Source organism: Colobus angolensis, unplaced genomic scaffold (assembly GCF_000951035.1).
Source record: "Colobus angolensis palliatus isolate OR3802 unplaced genomic scaffold, Cang.pa_1.0 Scaffold112, whole genome shotgun sequence".
Taxonomy (NCBI): domain Eukaryota; kingdom Metazoa; phylum Chordata; class Mammalia; order Primates; family Cercopithecidae; genus Colobus; species Colobus angolensis.
The window spans coordinates 709720-726921 of NW_012112253.1; the positions used below are offsets into that span (position 1 = coordinate 709720).

At 40.6% G+C, this 17202-nt stretch overlaps 1 protein-coding gene across 1 annotated transcript in view; it reads left to right on the plus strand.

The window, feature by feature from the left end:
* The window catches only part of ASB7 (ankyrin repeat and SOCS box containing 7), a 47358-nt gene that overhangs the window by 24631 nt on the left and 5525 nt on the right, over positions 1–17202 (plus strand). Inside the window, exon 5 of the mRNA XM_011957469.1 lies at positions 3235–3840. Coding sequence (XP_011812859.1) covers positions 3235–3840 — 606 coding nt within the window. The remainder of the gene's footprint in view (positions 1–3234; positions 3841–17202) is intronic.

Below are 17202 nucleotides of genomic sequence, written 5' to 3' on the forward strand. Positions count from 1 at the left end.
CAAGTCTCTCGTAGATATTAAACCCAAGTGAAATGAAAACACACACTCTGTCCCTCTCTCCTTCTCTCTCATATATTAATTCATGATAGCATTATTCAGATAGCCTCAAATTGGTAATAACTCAAATGTCCATCTTCTCATAAATGGATTAAAAAAACTAGTATACAGTACTATCCAGCAATACAAAAGAATGAACTGTTGATACAACATGGAAATATTTTGGAAACATAATGCAAAGTGAAGTAAATCAAACACAAAAGTCTACATATGATTTTATTAATATGAATTTCCAGAAAAGAGAAAACTTTTTGTTGACCAGTGATTTGCATGGGACCCAGAGTCTGGGAAGGGCTAAAGAGAGATGAAGGAACTTTTTGAGATGATGGAATGTTCTATATTTTAAATGGGGTGGTGGGTTATATACCTGTATACAATTATCAGAGCTCATCAGTCTGTACACTTAAAGTGAATGCATTTTACCTCAATAAAGCTGTTAGAAAAAAAAAATCCCCTCATACTCATAGGGAATGTTTCTTTGCTTCTGTTTATATACATTAAATTTTTTTCCCAGTAAATTTAAATGAACCTGTTGAGATTTTGCTATAGGCTTATTTAAAATAAGTTCTACCTGGGGAGAAAATGTTCGATAAGGGGACAAAGTAATTAGTTTGGTGGGGTTGCTGTTTTAGATGAAATGTTTAGGGGAGGCTTTTTTGGATAAAAGGACATTTGAATGGATACAGATGACATGAGTTGAATTAACGTTTTCTTTTCACGTCTTATACATTTCTTACTGAATTTCTTTCTGTCTAGGTGTTTTGTAGTTTTTGTTGCTATTACAAATGACATATTTTTCTTACCTTATTTCATGGGCTAATAATCTTTAAATTACATTTTGTTTGCATTTTCTTTTTTTTTTTTGTTTGAGACGAAGTCTTGCTCTGTCGCCCGGGCTGGAGTGCAGTGGCCGGATCTCAGCTCACTGCAAGCTCCGCCTCCCGGGTTTACGCCATTCTCCTGCCTCAGGCTCCGCCTCCCGGGTTTACGCCATTCTCCTGCCTCAGCCTCTGGAGTAGCTGGGACTACAGGCGCCCGCCACCTCGCCCGGCTTGTTTTTTTGTATTTTTAGTAGAGACGGGGTTTCACCGTGTTAGCCAGGATGGTCTTGATCTCCTGACCTTGTGATCCGCCCGTCTCGGCCTCCCAAAGTGCTGGGATTACAGGTTTGAGCCACCACGCCCGGCATTGTTTGCATTTTCATTTGCTTTCTAATCTCCCATTTGGTTTTAACAGAGACTAAGCAGGTCATTGTTGTGTGTGTTAATCTCTGTTTTTCCTTAGCTCAGTGTAGCATCAGAACGTACATAGAACCTAAAAGAGACCTGAAATGGAAACCAAAGATGCAAGTGCAGTGTTTTGTAACATAATTTTAATTTTACCGTCCAATAGAATGAGTATAGGATGCAAATAAGGATGTTGGCTGGCTCCTTTAAAAGCACCCCTGGTGGCTGAAAGGTGGGAGAAGTGAAAGAAGGTATTCTTAAATTTCACTTGCAGATTAAGAGGGAATGTCTGCAAGCAGTTGACTGGCCAGGTATAGATTAGAAATGACCTTTGGCAGGATTTTTTGTTTCATTTGAATGGGAGAGCATCTTGTAGATTTCACGCCTGATTTCAAACTTTTGGTGAGTGATGCACCTGAAACAGGCTTGAGTGACTTGAGGGCTCAGCAGTATCTGCCCAACGGAAACATTAGTAGCTCATGCTCATGCCTTACCAGCAGATGGCAGCAAAATGCTGTGTTAAAATGTTCTTGCCTTATTTACTTAAGTCATATAGTAAACAGGTACTGTATATTTTTCTTTCAGTTAAGACCAAAGTAGATATGATGCCCTTATTTCCTCTAAATAGATACGACTAATACTATCATTGTGTACTGTCATTTTACAATAAATATTTTTAGAAATCTACATGATATGGCTTACCTAAAAAAATCTTATTTTGTATAGGTTTTGTTAGCAACTCCTTCACTGAAGTACTCTCTACAGTGTTATTTTACATACAGTTTTCTGCCTGATAGATTTTTCTAAGAGAACCATTTGTCATAATATGTTCTAGACCTAAATAACATTTATTAAAGAATACATGAGTTTTTACCCACCTGTGGAGGCTGTGTGTGTTGTGTGTTTGTATGTATGTGTGTGTGTGTGAAACATTAATGATTTTTTTTTCTTTTGTTAACAAGCCAAAAATTAATGGTGACTTTTACAAGAAGAGAGCATTTTCATCCTGGGTAGTTAGGTCTGATCAATTTGTCTTTTGCACGGAATTGCTGGCTTCCAGGAGGTGCCCTGCATAACCAGTCCTTGTCCCTCTTCTGCCTCCAGCCAGAGATGCCATGGGGTGAACACCGTCAAGAACCAATCTTTGGCTTAATGAAATATCTGAGGCCAGTGACAAAAGTCTGTGACTTGAGTCACATAGCAGATAAATCATTATAGTTGTTTTTTCCTCCCCAGAGATCAATTAGGAGAGGTTTTTGGAACTGTTTTAGAAAATAATATTTACACAATGCTGAGGTTATTCACATAATGCATTGCTTAATTCTTATAAACTCTAAAGTTCATGTAAAACTAGGAATTCAGAATAGACTTCTATCTTTTGAAAAAACAATTTATCAAGATTACTTGACATATATCTGAAATGCTTTGGAATTTTTATAGACCACAGAAAAACTTTTTTCTTATTACTTAATATACCCTAGAACAACACAGTGTGCCAGACCATAGTACATCCGTAATTTAGAGCAGCAGATGTTGCTACACATGCTTCTCTTTAAGACCAAGAAGAAGCACAAGAGAAAATAAAACAAAAAGTTCAAAACAGAAGAGCAACGTGAAACAGTGCAGAGATGAAGGAGTTGAGTAGCCAAAGGCAGTTGGTTAAGCAAAGACAGGGGATGTGGTGATCTGTACTCCATGTTTTTTGTGTGTATCATTTTAAACACTTTGTCTTTCTCCTTTCATTAACCCAGACGTGATAACATTCTACAAAATTTATTTTCCATTAAAACTAGACTTGAATTAAACTGAGGAAAAAAGTACTTGATATTCATTACAGTGGTTGGTTGCTTCACATTTTATATAAGAATTGGCCACAGTTTGCTGTGCCATGGTAATGTTTGTTATTTTGTCTTAGAGTCTGCTAATACTTTCATTTTGGTTTTAACTCCAGCTGATCCCACAGTTAAAGACTTAATCGGAGGCTTCACAGCTCTTCATTATGCAGCCATGCATGGCCGGGCCCGTATTGCACGCTTGATGTTAGAATCTGAATACAGGAGCGACATCATTAATGCAAAAAGCAATGACGGCTGGACTCCCCTCCATGTGGCTGCCCACTACGGCAGGGACTCATTTGTCCGGCTTCTCCTGGAGTTCAAGGCTGAGGTTGACCCACTCAGTGATAAAGGTACCACACCGCTTCAGCTCGCCATTATTCGAGAGAGGTCAAGCTGTGTGAAAATCCTCCTGGACCACAATGCCAACATCGACATTCAGAATGGTTTCCTGTTGCGATACGCCGTGATCAAAAGCAATCACTCTTATTGCCGAATGTTCCTTCAGAGAGGGGCAGACACAAACTTGGGTCGCTTAGAAGATGGACAGACTCCTTTACACTTATCTGCCCTTAGGGATGATGTGCTCTGTGCACGCATGTTATATAATTATGGAGCAGACACGAACACACGGAACTATGAAGGACAGACCCCATTGGCTGTTTCAATAAGTATTTCTGGAAGTAGTCGACCATGTTTGGATTTCTTACAAGAAGTCACAAGTATGTAATATAATTATTACTTTATTGCATTTTTTAAAAATTTGCATCTTCTGAGGAGCTTAATGTGTTTTTGCAACTTAAGATGACTAGAGATTAATCATTCCTATAACCACTGCTTGGCAAGCGATGCCTCATTCTTCTGAAATAAAAAAATAACTTTGAATCACAAGATTTCATAAAAATTCAATTGTGTTTCTAAATGTAATAGGGGTAGACAGTAAGAGTGAGGGAAGGAATAGAGAGAAGGACACAGAGGAGAATTTCTTTTAATAAACAAAGATCTGTGTTAGAACAAGGCAATTCGTGTTGGTCATAAGGATAATCTTACCTGGCTTCTATGGACTTCAAGTTGAGGAGTTAGAGGGAGAATTTTGGATTTTAGATTCCTTAGCTGTGAAAATATCCTAGAATTTGTGCTTTATTGCTAAGTTGTTCACGTTTTAATTGTGGCTTTTCTGCTTCATGAGAACCCACATGAAATGGAACAGTGGTACTGTTTATTTAGGGATACTGCTAGTGGAAGTTAAGGATGCTAGAAATTGTTGTAAGAAAATATTTGCTAGCAGTGGGAAGTTTGGCACCACTGTCCCTGGACCACATGGCTTCCATTGTATTTGAACAATTTTTATGTGGGTGCTTTTTTTTAAAGCCTTGAAGTGTCTGACCCACTTTTTGTAGTAATACATGCGTCCTAGTTGTTTCTGTGATGGGGTATCAGTTTGTGTGGACTTAGCCATCGTCTCTTGTCAAGCTTCCACGTGACCAGTTGATTGTGTGTCTCATGCTTAATATCCAACATGAAGCTAAAATCTGTAAACAAAATTTATTTTGCTGTCTGCTGAACTTTTTAATGAATTCCTTTTTCCTCACTGGTTTTGAACCTTTGATCATTATGATAGAAGAAGACATATTAATATCCTGGGTACCAGCTACTAGAGGACAAAGGCTTTACTTGACTTGCTTGTAAATAACCCACTCTACCCCTTAGAACTGACCTTTGGAGTACAAACTTGCTTTATGAAGAAACAAAATGTAACTTGAATTTTGCAGATTCATGGAAGAAAAGATGAAATTATTATCACTAATATATTCAGACTAAAGCATAAGAAGAAATCACACTATTTTGTCTACTCAGTGCTGGCTAGTACCAGTTTCTGTAATGTTGGAAATGTTCTCTCATTGCTGTCCAGTATAGTAGCCACTGGTCCCATGTGGCTGTTGAGCACCTATTAATGTGATCATTGCCACTGAGGAATTGAAATTTTATTTAATTGTGATTTAAGTTTAGATGGCCTCAAGTGCCTGGTGACTCCTTTGTTGGTCCACACAGATCTGCCTGCCTTGGGAGAGGTATTTGAGGCTGGTGGGCGTTCCATTGCAGAAAGCTTCTGAGACACACACAAGTAGCCAAAGATGGAAGATGTGATATCTGCAGTGCTGCAGTTCCTGGTTGCCTTGTTGTTGTTGTTCTTTTAACTTCTACATTAGAGAGTTAGTTATCATGAGTGTGGCTGCCCTTAGGAAGGCATGTTATATACTCACCTAAATGCCTCAGCCCCCTTTTTTTAAAATACTTTGTTCAGCGGTTAATGGCATAGACTAGAGCTAGACTGCAAGAGTTTGAGCCCTAACTCTATCACGTGTTAGCTGTGACCTTGAGCAGATCACCTAATCTCTCTGTGCCTTAGTGTCCTCACCTTCAAATTAAGATAATATAGGCTTGTTATGAGAATTAAATGAGTTAATATTTATAATGCACTTAACACTTAACATGTTCCAGGTGCTGTTCTTTGTAATTGTTTTTCAAGATAAAGTGTGTAACTAATAAAGTGAGGGTGGATTAACAGCAAGGACTGGCTTGCTACCAACAGAGCAAATCTTTAGATTCATACTCAACTCAAGCCTCCCAGTTTCAACCCTATATACAACTGTTTAGAGTCTGTACATGGAGGCATGCAGCCAGGTGGCTGAGCGGAGCCGCTAGGCAGGAAAAGCATGTGGGCAGCCGCCCTGTGTCCCTGAGCCCTTAGAGCTGCCCCCAGCAGTGCTGTTGCACAGCAGGAATGTTGAGTTAAAGGCTCACATGCACTTTAAAATTTGAGCAGATAGAAACATCAGTGGGGACTGCCTCTGTCTGTGCTTAGGTTCTCCACTGCACGAGGAGCAGAGCTGTGCGCCTTTAGGAGGTCCTCAGTAAGTCCAGGCAGTCTGGCTGACTCTGTACAACGAGGGGTGGGGACTGAGGAAGCACAGATTGCTTTCCTGAGTGCAGGGCCCTCTGTCTGTTAAGGCTGCAGTTGTCCTTTGTCTTCGGGTGCCTCAACATAATTTAATATTTCTTGACTCTCCGGTGGTGTTTCCTGCCAAAAGCAAATTGGTGTTTCTGCTTCACCTGTGTGTTCTTTGGCTCTAAACAGGTTTTCTTTTCCTGGTGAACAATATGGGCCAAGAAGGAGCAACTGTGGCTGATGCTCTGGACTGAGCTTCCTTATGAAAAGCAGCTCGAAAGAAGGTTGGTTAGTTCAGGGAGCACTAAATCAAAGCTGAGAGCTCCTTCTAGCCTGTGTGCTCTAAACACTGCAGCCCCAGGCATCATGCTGTTGGCTTATGACTGGAGATTGCAGACTGCCAAGGCATAGGGACAGCAGAGGGGCCACATGGTGGTCTTCATTCAGGGACATTTTACTCTTCATCACACTGTTTTGACTAAAAACAGATTATTTACATTGGAAGAGACCAAAAAGATTATAATACCAGAATTTATAAACTACTCTGGCCTTTTGGAAAAATTGCCATAAAAACTCTAATATATAGTGCAAACAAAAACAAAAACAAAACAGAGCGCACTCGTGGCTTGGTAATAAAGTAGCATCTGCTGGTGACTTGTTGACGCTGAGTAGGGGGAGAGGCCAGGAAGAGCTGCTGTTGCTGTTCCCTTCAGCCAGCCCGCTGTCTAGCATTCAGACCTCAGAACCTCCCCCTTCCAGGATGGCAGGAACACAGCAGGGCCCATCCATGGAGGAGCCACTTCTCTGTGCCCAGGAACGATAAACACAGTTAAGAGGAGCCAAAGCACCTGCCTGAATAATGAGCATCACTTGTGGAAGGAAAGCTGTGTCCTGCTTAGTTGGCAGTGTTTATGAGAAGCCAGTTTTTAGTTTTTTACTTGTAGTCAAAAAAAAAAAAAATGAAATGAATAAATTAAAGAGAGAACAGTGAAGGTGTGACCAGTGTCAAGTAGAAATGGTAGTGACGGCCAGGCGCAGTAATCCTAGCACTTTGGGAGGCCGAGGCAGGCAGAGCACCTGAGGTCAGGAGTGTGAGACCAGCCTGGCCAACATAGTGAAACCCCATCTCTACTAAAAATACAAAAATTAGCTGGGCATGGTGGCACATACCTGTAATCCCAGCTACTTCGGAGGCTGAGGCGGGAGAATCACTTGAACCCAGGAGGTGGAGGTTGCAGTGAGCTGAGATTGTGCTACTGCACTCCAGCCTGGGTAACAAGAGCGAAACTCTCTCAAGAAAAAATAAAGAGAGACAGAGAGAGAGAGAGAGAGGAAGGAAGGAAGGAAGGAAAGTGGGAGGGAGGGAGGGAAAAGGAAAAGGAAAGGAAGAAGAAAGAAAGGAAGAAAAAAAAGAAAAGAAAGAAATAAATGGTGGTGAGGACAGACAGCAATGGCTGTTCTGGAGGTAAATAGCCCCTTGTGCCTGGGCCAGGACTAGGTTGAGGCAAGTGAGGTGGCCAGGGCACAAAACTTAGGAGGCCCTCATTCTCAGGCTCGTGCACACAAAGTGCAATAATGTGTACATAATGTTTGCACACACACCACTCCAGAACTAAGACGATCCCAGAGGCTCTGGCGTGTGGGCATTGGTTACAGTTCTCCAGCCTCAGGTGAAGAGCAGAAGGTTGTGGGAATGTTTGCCTCATTCAAAAGAGAAACTTAGTGGTTATGCACAAGAAAAGGGTGACACGAGAAAATGTTGTTAAACAGGTACAGTACTATAACCTCATGAAAAGATCGTTCCTCAGTAAAGCTTGAGGAGTAAATAATAATACCACCCACCCTGAAGAATCAGATAGTGAGTTAGTGATTTTTTTTTTCTTCTTGCTCACAATGTAAACTCCCGTAGTCAATGTATGGACCAAGGAGTTATTCAGAATATGAAATCTTTTAGAAAGAGATTGCATGAGAAAGCTGAACCTGAGGCAGTGACTAGCAAGAACATTTAATCATATACATATTCACATATACACGCATATAAAAACGAGGCTTTAATGATTGGCACAACTGGAATTTTGTTCAAAGAGGAGTAGGAGAGAACGTATGTTTTTGGGGAAAACCCCACCTCAGAATGCTTAAGCACAAATTATAGACCTGGCAAGGTAAGTACTGTTCTCACTCTAAAGCCACTTCTTTAGGTGAAAGGAAAGGATTCAAAAGAAAAGAGAAAGGACCAGGTGCAGTGGCTGACACCTGTAATCCCAGCACTTTGGGAGGCCAAAGCAGGTGGATCACTTGAGGCCAGGAGTTAGAGACCAGCCTGTCCAACATGGTGAAACCCCATCTCCACTAAAAACACAAAAATTGGCTGGGCGTGGTGGCATGCACCTATTGTCCCAGCTACTCATGAGGCTGAGGCAGGAGAATCTGAACCCGGGAGGCTGCAGTTGCAGTGAGCTGCAATCATGCCATTGCACTCCAGCCTGGGTGACAGAGTGAGACTCCATCTCAAAAAAAAAAAAAAAAGAAAGAAATAGTAGTAGCTGCAGTTCCTTATGCAAATGGTATGGAAATTGGAGGAAACTTTTCAGTAACACAGTCCAGTGAAAGTTGAGACAGCAGTAAACATGATGGCTCCCTCCTGGAGAAGGCCACTGGAAAGGAGGCGGTGTCTGATTGGCTAGATTATTTGCAGAAAAGATGCCATACTGTGCTTTCTACCTAGGAATTCCTTTCACTGTGAGGCGTTTTACCCTTTATGTACGGGGGAAAGGTTTGAAAGCCAAAGCGGAGTCAAAGGTTTGTTTGCCCCAGCAGACAAGGTACAGTGCTGTTGGAGGGGTCACCTTGTCACTCGTTTTCCCCTCTGCCGGTGACATCCACATCTCTACTGTGTTGAGAATTTCACCTCCTCAGAGCTACTGCTTATTAAGGCATGAAGACAGTCAAGATTTTACAATTACCATTTAATAATTTCATTAATCTTAATAATTATGGTTATTTTAAATTCCCTGACTGGTAATTCCAACACCTGTGTCATATTTAAGTCTGGTTCTGATGCTTATTTTGTCTCTCCAGACTGTGTTTTTTTTTCGTGCCTCTTAGCATGTTTTGTGATTTTTTTACTGAAGCTAGACATGGTGGGTAACAGAAACTGAGGTAAACAGCCCTTTGACGTGAGGCTTTTTGTTAATCTGACTGTGAATTGGGCTGTGCATCATGTTTATTGCAGCTGTGGGTGCCAGAGGGTTCTGGTCCCTGCAGTGCCCTTGTTTTTGTCCTGTGTCTTGGCTTTGGGCTTCCCTAGGCACCCTCATTGGTGAGAGGGTACATCCTGCAGCTTTCTTGGCTTTCATCCTGTGTCACACATTGGAGCCCCATTGGTGCAGTTGTAAGGTGTGGGAAGGGCCAGTGGTCTGCAGTCTTCTGATTCACTCTCAGTCTTTCAGTGGACCTGTGTCTCCAGGCTGCGTCTTCACACATGTTTCTTCTTGTGTAGCTTTTCCAGCCCCATAAGTGAGACAGGAGGCCAGAGGGGACTGGACTCAGGAATGCCCTTTCCTCATGGCTCTGAGACAAGGCTCTGAGAAAGTCTTCCCCACCTCCGGGGTGGGGGCCTTTATCATGGAGAAGGTTCTGGGTGCATTTCACAAGGGTTACTCTTCACCTCCTCATGCTGGAGCCATAAGAGGGTCTTTACTGGTTCTTTACCTTGAAGACTTGGTGGAGTTCCTGGGATTAGAACTCACAACCAAGTGGGAGGCTTCATAAGACCGGCTGCAACTCTCAGACTACTCAATTCACAGTCTGGCCATTCATCAAAATTACCATTTCAGTGTTCCTACCAGTTTATGGCTTCAATGACTTTGGCTGCAGGTGCACAGATCTCAGCCATGGCTCTGAATTTGTTTCCTCTCCAGATTTTGTGGTGGAGGTTTGCCCCACAGCTTCAGTTTTCTGATAGATCCATGAAAAGTCATTGACTTCGAGTTTATTCAAGTTTTTTGTCTTGTAAGGATGGGCATGATGATTTCCAAGCTCTTTACATGTTGGAATTAAAACTGGAAGTCTATTTAGTTTTCTCATTTTTATTTAAAATAGGAAAAACATACTCTGTCCATTGTCCTTTGAGCTGGTTAATGTTTTGCCCACTGGGATCAGGTGTCTCCCGTACATCATCCCAAAGATCTCCCCGCCATGCCTGTGCCAGAGGCACTGTTGAATCAGTAGGATGGGATGGTAGAGCAGCTAATGGGCTTCTGATCTTATGTCTGACTTGCCTTGGAAACTTGGACAAGATGTTTAACACTCCCCCCACCCCACTGGCATCAGTTTCCTTCTCTGAAAAACAGAGGAATTGGAACATAGTCCCCAAGTCCCTCCCTTTTAAAATTTCTTGCCACTAACTACTCTTAAAGGCTATGATTTTCTGCTGCTTGTGATTGAAAACAAAACAAAAATGGTTTTTCTTTTTTAAATTTATGTTAGAATGTTTTTCAGTGTGGACTTTATAGCCGGGGCCCCTCAAGATTGTTTTAGGTGCCTATGAGATCAAAACTAATTTCCTAACAATACTAAGATGTGATTTGCCTTTTTCACTGTGGTGACATTTGTGTTGATGGTGTACAAGCAATGGTAGGTGAAACTGCTGGCATGTTAGCATGAATCGAGACAGTGGCTCCAGCCGGTACTGGTCATTGTTCACTGCCAGACACTCTCAGGAAAAAAAGATTCCAATTCCACTTAAGAAGGTCTGTGATGAAGCGGTAAAATTAATTTTATTAAATCTTGTCCCTGCGAATACTTTTTAAACTTTCTGTGGGATGGAAATGACAAGTATTCTTACTGCATACCAAAGTGCAGTGATTTGATTGAGGAAAAGCAACTTCAATTTGTTTGAGCTGAACTGGCAGCTTTTTCATGGAACACCATTTTTACTTGAAAGAGTAACAACTAAACTCTAGCCATTTAGTCTTGGGTATTTGGCAGACATTTTCTTGAAAATGAGTAAAATTCACTTGTCACTTTAAGGAAAACAACTGACAGGACTTATGACCAGTCATAAAATTTGAACTTTGCAAATGAGGATTTTAGAAAATTTATATTTGCTGCTGTGAGATTCCTGGTATCTAGAGACTTCTTCAATCAGTGAAGGTATTAACAAAGTGATTTTTTGATCTTCTATAATGGAACAGGTTAACATTTGGAAGAGCCACATAACCCAATGAACCTTGTTTTCCAAATGACTAATGCATAATGTGACAACAGTCACACATGGATAAACGATCCATTTCAAGTGCGAGTTGAACCAGTGGATTTTAATGTAACAGAGTATGAAAGTTCATCAATTTGGTTCCAGATTTAGTATTGTAACTCACCATTAAGAAACGCCCACTTGTCTAGTTTTGATGGAGTATCAGAGAAGATCCACAGTTACTTGAAAAAAATTATTTAAAAATTCCTTCCTTTTCCAACTACATGTCTGAGTGAGGCTGGATTTTCTTCAGGTGCTCCAGTCAAGACAGCGTGTTGTAGCAGATGAAATGCAGAAGCAGATCTCTGACTGCGGCTGCCTTCTGTGAAGCCAGACATTAAAAGAGATTTGCAGAAAACTGTAAGAAGTGCTGTTCTCACAAAAATCCCTTTTGTTTTGGAAAGCAACTCTTTTTTTTACATAAAAATGTATTTCAATTGAGGATGGATTTTTAAGTGAATTAGATATTTTAAAAATTTCTCAATTTCTAAAATGGTAAATGTAGATAAGTATAACTGACATAAAGATTCCTTGCACTTCTCCAATTTTAAAAGTGCAAGGGGGTCCTAAAACTAAAAGACTGAGACCTAGTGATATACATTCCCTACAATCAGATTTTTAGGGTGTCCTGTTAGCCTAGTGTTTCAGAATTTGATGAATCTCTAATGTATTTCTGCTTAAAGTTAAAATCTGTGGATAATACGAGATGTAGTACATTATTGCTTGCCGTTTACTATCATATTTACTATGTAGGCTCTGCAGAGATCAGTGATTTCCTGAAATTTGTTTATAAAACTGGCTGGCTAGTTCAAAGGTAGTGTCCACAGTCAGTTACGGGTCAGATCCCTCATTCTACTCTTTCCTCCCTTCTCAAGACTGCACTTGACTAGTCTTAAAGAAAAAGAAAAATTGTCTACCAGATACTGTGGAGTCAAGTGGATCCATGATTCAAATCAGTTTGGAAGACGAGTACCTTGGATCCTAGGTCCAGGTTTCAGAGGTTCACTGTGCACAGTAACATATCAAAGGGGCCAGGAAGTCCTTGAATAAATAAAGCATTTATTTGTTCACTCGTGTGAACAACTTACTTTCACATCTTACTTTTACACTGTAGCATCTTTTTAATTATTATTGTTTTAAGTTCTGGGATACACCTGTAGAACGTGCAGGTTTGTTACATGGGTATACATGTGCCATGGTGGTTACTGCACCTATCAACCTGTCATCTAGATTTTAAGACCCGCGTGCATTAGGTGTTTGTCCTAATGCTCTCCCTCCCCTTGCCCCCCACCCTCCAACAGGCCCTGGTGTATGATGTTCTCTCCCTGTGTCCGTGTGATCTCATTGTTAAACTCTCACTTATGAGTGAGAACAGAGCATCTTCTATTCCTGTGGCAGGCTCTGGTCTAGGTGATTCTTAAGTCAGAGAATATGCTAGTTTGGTATTTACTATCCATAGGAGGCTGAGCTGAGTGAGTGAGCTGTTTGTAGTAGACACTGTTCACAGACTGGAAGCCACCACCAGTATGCTTTGGGTGGTGTATAACAGGTAGGGCTGGGCTGTATTTTGATTTGTACGTTTTAAGGAGTTAACTGGTATGTATTTCTACAAGAAAAAGATCAGGTAGATGGGAATTGAGTTGTATAAACGGTTTTGCAGAAGACAGTCTGTCGAGTACTTAAACTAGTTGCTTTTTGGAATGTTAAACACAGATATTTGAAAATACTATCTTATAAATATCACAGTAACCTGAAATATTTTTGTTTAAATTTTAGCAATAGTCAAGTACTGTGTTCTAGCTGTAGAAGTAAAACTTTAAAGACAGCATTTCCAACTTCAGAATAACTTAAATAAGGCATAATAAAAACACAACTCCTCCTTTTTTTTTAATTTTAAGAAAGCAAAATTTAAGCTTGGGCTTTCTCAGGTTAAACCCCATACAGCAATAAGTATATGAGCAGCTGATCACACAAAATGCCTCTAAAACAAGTGCCTTCCCCTCCTGTGTTCTTTTGAATGCTACTTTGATATTTTTGTAGGATGGTTTATCCAAAGCAGTGTTGTGTAGTACAACTCTTTGGAGAAGTAATTTGTGTAATACATTTTAACCAGGGGCATTTTTGATTATTGATTTATAATTATATCATAGTCTTACCAGGTTTTTCAGTCCCAGTTATTAAGAATTGCTTTTAGAAATAAATAGTAACACAATTTTTAGTCAAATTGCATCACATTTTAAGGTTCTTTGATACAGAAAATATCCTGCCGTTTATAGTATTTGTATTACTTTATATTTTTAATATAGACATCTAGAGATTTCTTGTCATTTGACTTAGTGCAAATGGAAAATATAATTCAGAACTCATTTACCTATGAAAAAAATCTACCAATAGAAAAATACCATAAGCCTGATGTTGTATACATTAGGATTCTATCGAAGAGAATACCATAATTGTTATTTTAAGGAGAGCTAGAAACTGCCTTTGTCCTATAAAGTAAGATTTGTTTAGCACATTTCATACTAGGTCCCTGTGAAGGGAATTCAGATTTGCAAGAGCAAAGGAATAAAATGTATTTATGGTAGGATTTTTTTTTTCCCTTTTTCTTTTTCTTTTTCTTTTTTCTTTTTGAGACAGAGTCTCACTTGTTGCCCATGCTGGAGTACAATGGTGTGATCTCAACTGACTGCACCCTCCACCTACAAGGCTCATGCAGTTCTCCTGCCTCAGCCTCCTGAGTAGTTGGGACTACAGGCACGTGCCACCATACCCAGCTAATTTTTGCATTTTTAGTAGAGATGGAGTTTCGCCATGTTCGTCAGGCTGATCTCAAACTCTTGACCTCAGGTGATCTGCCTGCCTTAGCCTCTCAAAGTGCTGTGATTACAGGCGTGAGCCACCATGCCCAGCTTATGGTAGGATTTTAAAATAGGAAGCTGAAATAAAACAAAGAGATATTGGACGACCATCCCAGATGTTGACCTAAGATGGAGAGAGTCCGGAAGGACCAGGTCAGGTGTGTAGAGCAATCCAGAGGACGCAAATCTTTCACTTATTCCTTTGTGCCTCCCCTCCACCTCCAATTTCTACCCCTCTCCACCCGAAAGAACAACTTTGGAACTTTGTTTTGCCTTCATTTTGCTCACTTTGGGTAATTAAAAATATTTTTCCTCTCTACCTTTATGAATCTAGATATTTTTAAACAAATAAGTTGATCCTATCATAAAAACGGTAATGGCGATGTCACAGGGAGGTGATTTAGGATATTTAATTTTCTAAATTATGCCGTTGGCCCTGGTTTTGTAATTTATACTAGACCCTTCAAAAGCTGATTTCCTATTTTATACCAGCCCAATTATTACTAATGATGGTCTTCTTTATAAAATGGAAAGACTAATAACTCTTTGAACTATTATGTAATTCCATTGTAGTTCATTAGTATGAATACCTGGTAGTTTTTTCTGCATCCCCTAAAGGGTTTCTAGTTCTTTAAATTCTGCTCTTTTGTGAGATGTCTTCCAGTTTTCCCCTGTTATGATCCCATGGATGGGGAAGTTGTTCTTTAACGGGAGGAATTAATTTTCTAAGATGCCTAGTAAATGGTGTGCACATTTGTGTTGATTTTTCTTCTTTCATTCTCTTTATTCTCTTTCTCTGCCTTCTCTTCTTCTGCCACTGCCCTTCTCTTCCCTTGGCCCTTTAATCTCTGGGATAGTGCATTGTTGAGTACATATAGCATTAATAGATGCTCAGTAAATACTTTTAAGCGATCAGTTGACAAAAAAATAAGTACTTCTCTGTCAGTCATAATCTTCTATTCCTAAAATGCCATTTCTGAAAAAAATAACTCCTTAGACAGTCTTGGAAATGACAGTACTTACCATGAGCAGTCCTTATTATGCCTAAAATTTAGCTCACTTTTCACTCAGCAATACTGGTACATGGCAAGATGAGTTCATACCTGTACACTCGTAGAGAAACAGTGTAATGATACCCCTCACTTCGTCTCTGCACATCTTTTTATACAGGTAAAAGCCCTCACATCTCTGCCTGATTCAAGTCAGGCAGGGATTTCTAGAATATGATTTATATCAATTTGCCCAGGACTGTTTCCCACAAATGGGTTTCCAGTTGCTCCTTTACTGTTAAACTGTCACCTAGTTTTCTTACTGTCCTGACACCAGGAAGATGAAGACTGCAGCTTCCAAAGAGGGCCCTCTGCTTTTTTGGTAACCAGAAGCAGACATCCTTACAAATATTTAAAAATGTATTTACCTGGTACTTACTGTGTGCTTGGCACTTTGTAAGCACTTTACCAAAATTAACTTTTTTAATGCTTGTAAAACCTTTGAGGTGAGTGTGATGATTATGAGAAAACAAGCAGGAAGCTAAGGAGCCCAAGATCACACAGATTGCAAGTGGTGGTGGGGCCAGGAGCCAAATCCAGGCAGCCTGGCTCCAAAGTTGATGCTTTTAACCACTATGATATGCCTCTATCATTAAAGGAAATTCTGCAGACAGGAGTTATACGTGGTTAAGAAACCTTTAAAAGGTTCTTCCAACAACACACGTTTTAAGGAGAAGAAAAATTAGTCTAGAGCATTTCAACATATTGACTAGAGCATTTCAACATATTTAGGCCTAAGAATGTGCGTTTTTCCCTGGAAAAGGCTTACGCAGAGATAAATAACTTGTGAAGATGGTAGCATTTCTGTCAGTGCTTCCCTTGAATTCAAGTTGTTGTCTCATTTTTGCCCTCTTGCATCTTATCATAGATAATGAAGAAAAGCCAGTGATACTTACAGTATTCTGCCTGAGGAATCTACTTAAATAGACCATTAGGTCATTAGGACATTTCCTGTTTACCACATTACCCCAGGTAACAGTGTTGCCAGACTTTGCACTATTACATACATACAAGGCTTCCCTGTCTTCCAGCTTCTAGTAACATTCAAAAAACTTTTTTATACAGCCCCAACCAACAGGCTTCTTAAAGCCCTTCTGGCTTCCTTGTAACACTCACCTCAAAGCCCTCCCACTGCCTGGTGCCAAGGGCAAAGCCCCACTTTCAGGTGCCAGAGTCTCACCTAATGCTGTAGAACTTTAGTGGCTTAAAACAACAAGAGTCATTTGTTTTACTTCCCTGCTCCACACATTATTTTCTGGAGCAATTTGACTGGGGCCTCTCTGTTTTGAAAATGGCTCACTCTTGCGGCCAGGCGACGTCTGTAATCCCAGCACCTTGGGAGGTCGAGGCAGGCAGATCACCTGAGGTCAGGAGTTTGAGACCAGCCTGGCCAACATGGTGAAACCCTGTCTCTATTAAAAATACAAAAATTAGCCAGGCGTGGTGGTGCATGCCTGTAGTCCCAGCTGCCCGGGAGGCTGAGGCAGGAGAATTGCTTAAATCCTGGAGATGGAGGTTGCAGTGAGCAGAGATTTTGCCACTGCACTCCAGGCTGGGTGAAGGAGTAAGACTGGCTAAAAAACAAACAAACAAAAGGCTGGCTGAGGTGGCTGGCGAGTTGGTGCTGGCAGTTGACTGGGAGCTCAGCCAGGATTATTGGTCAGTGACCTCAGTTCCCTTGTGTAGGCTGCCAGGGCATCTTCGTGGAATGGTGGGTGTGCTGCAGTAGTAAATGTCCCAAGAGTCTGGCAAAAGCTGCATTACCTTTTGTGACTTAGCCTTGGAAGTTACTTAACAACACTATCACCATTATCGCAGACCCACCCAGTTTCAAGAAGAGGGAACATAGACCTCATCTCTTAATGATAGCAGTGTCCAGCCTCATTGTGGAAAGGCATGAGAGATAGGAGGTAATGTGGTCATCTTTGGAGAGAAGTCTGTCACAAAACAAATCCATGTCAACAGATCCCCCA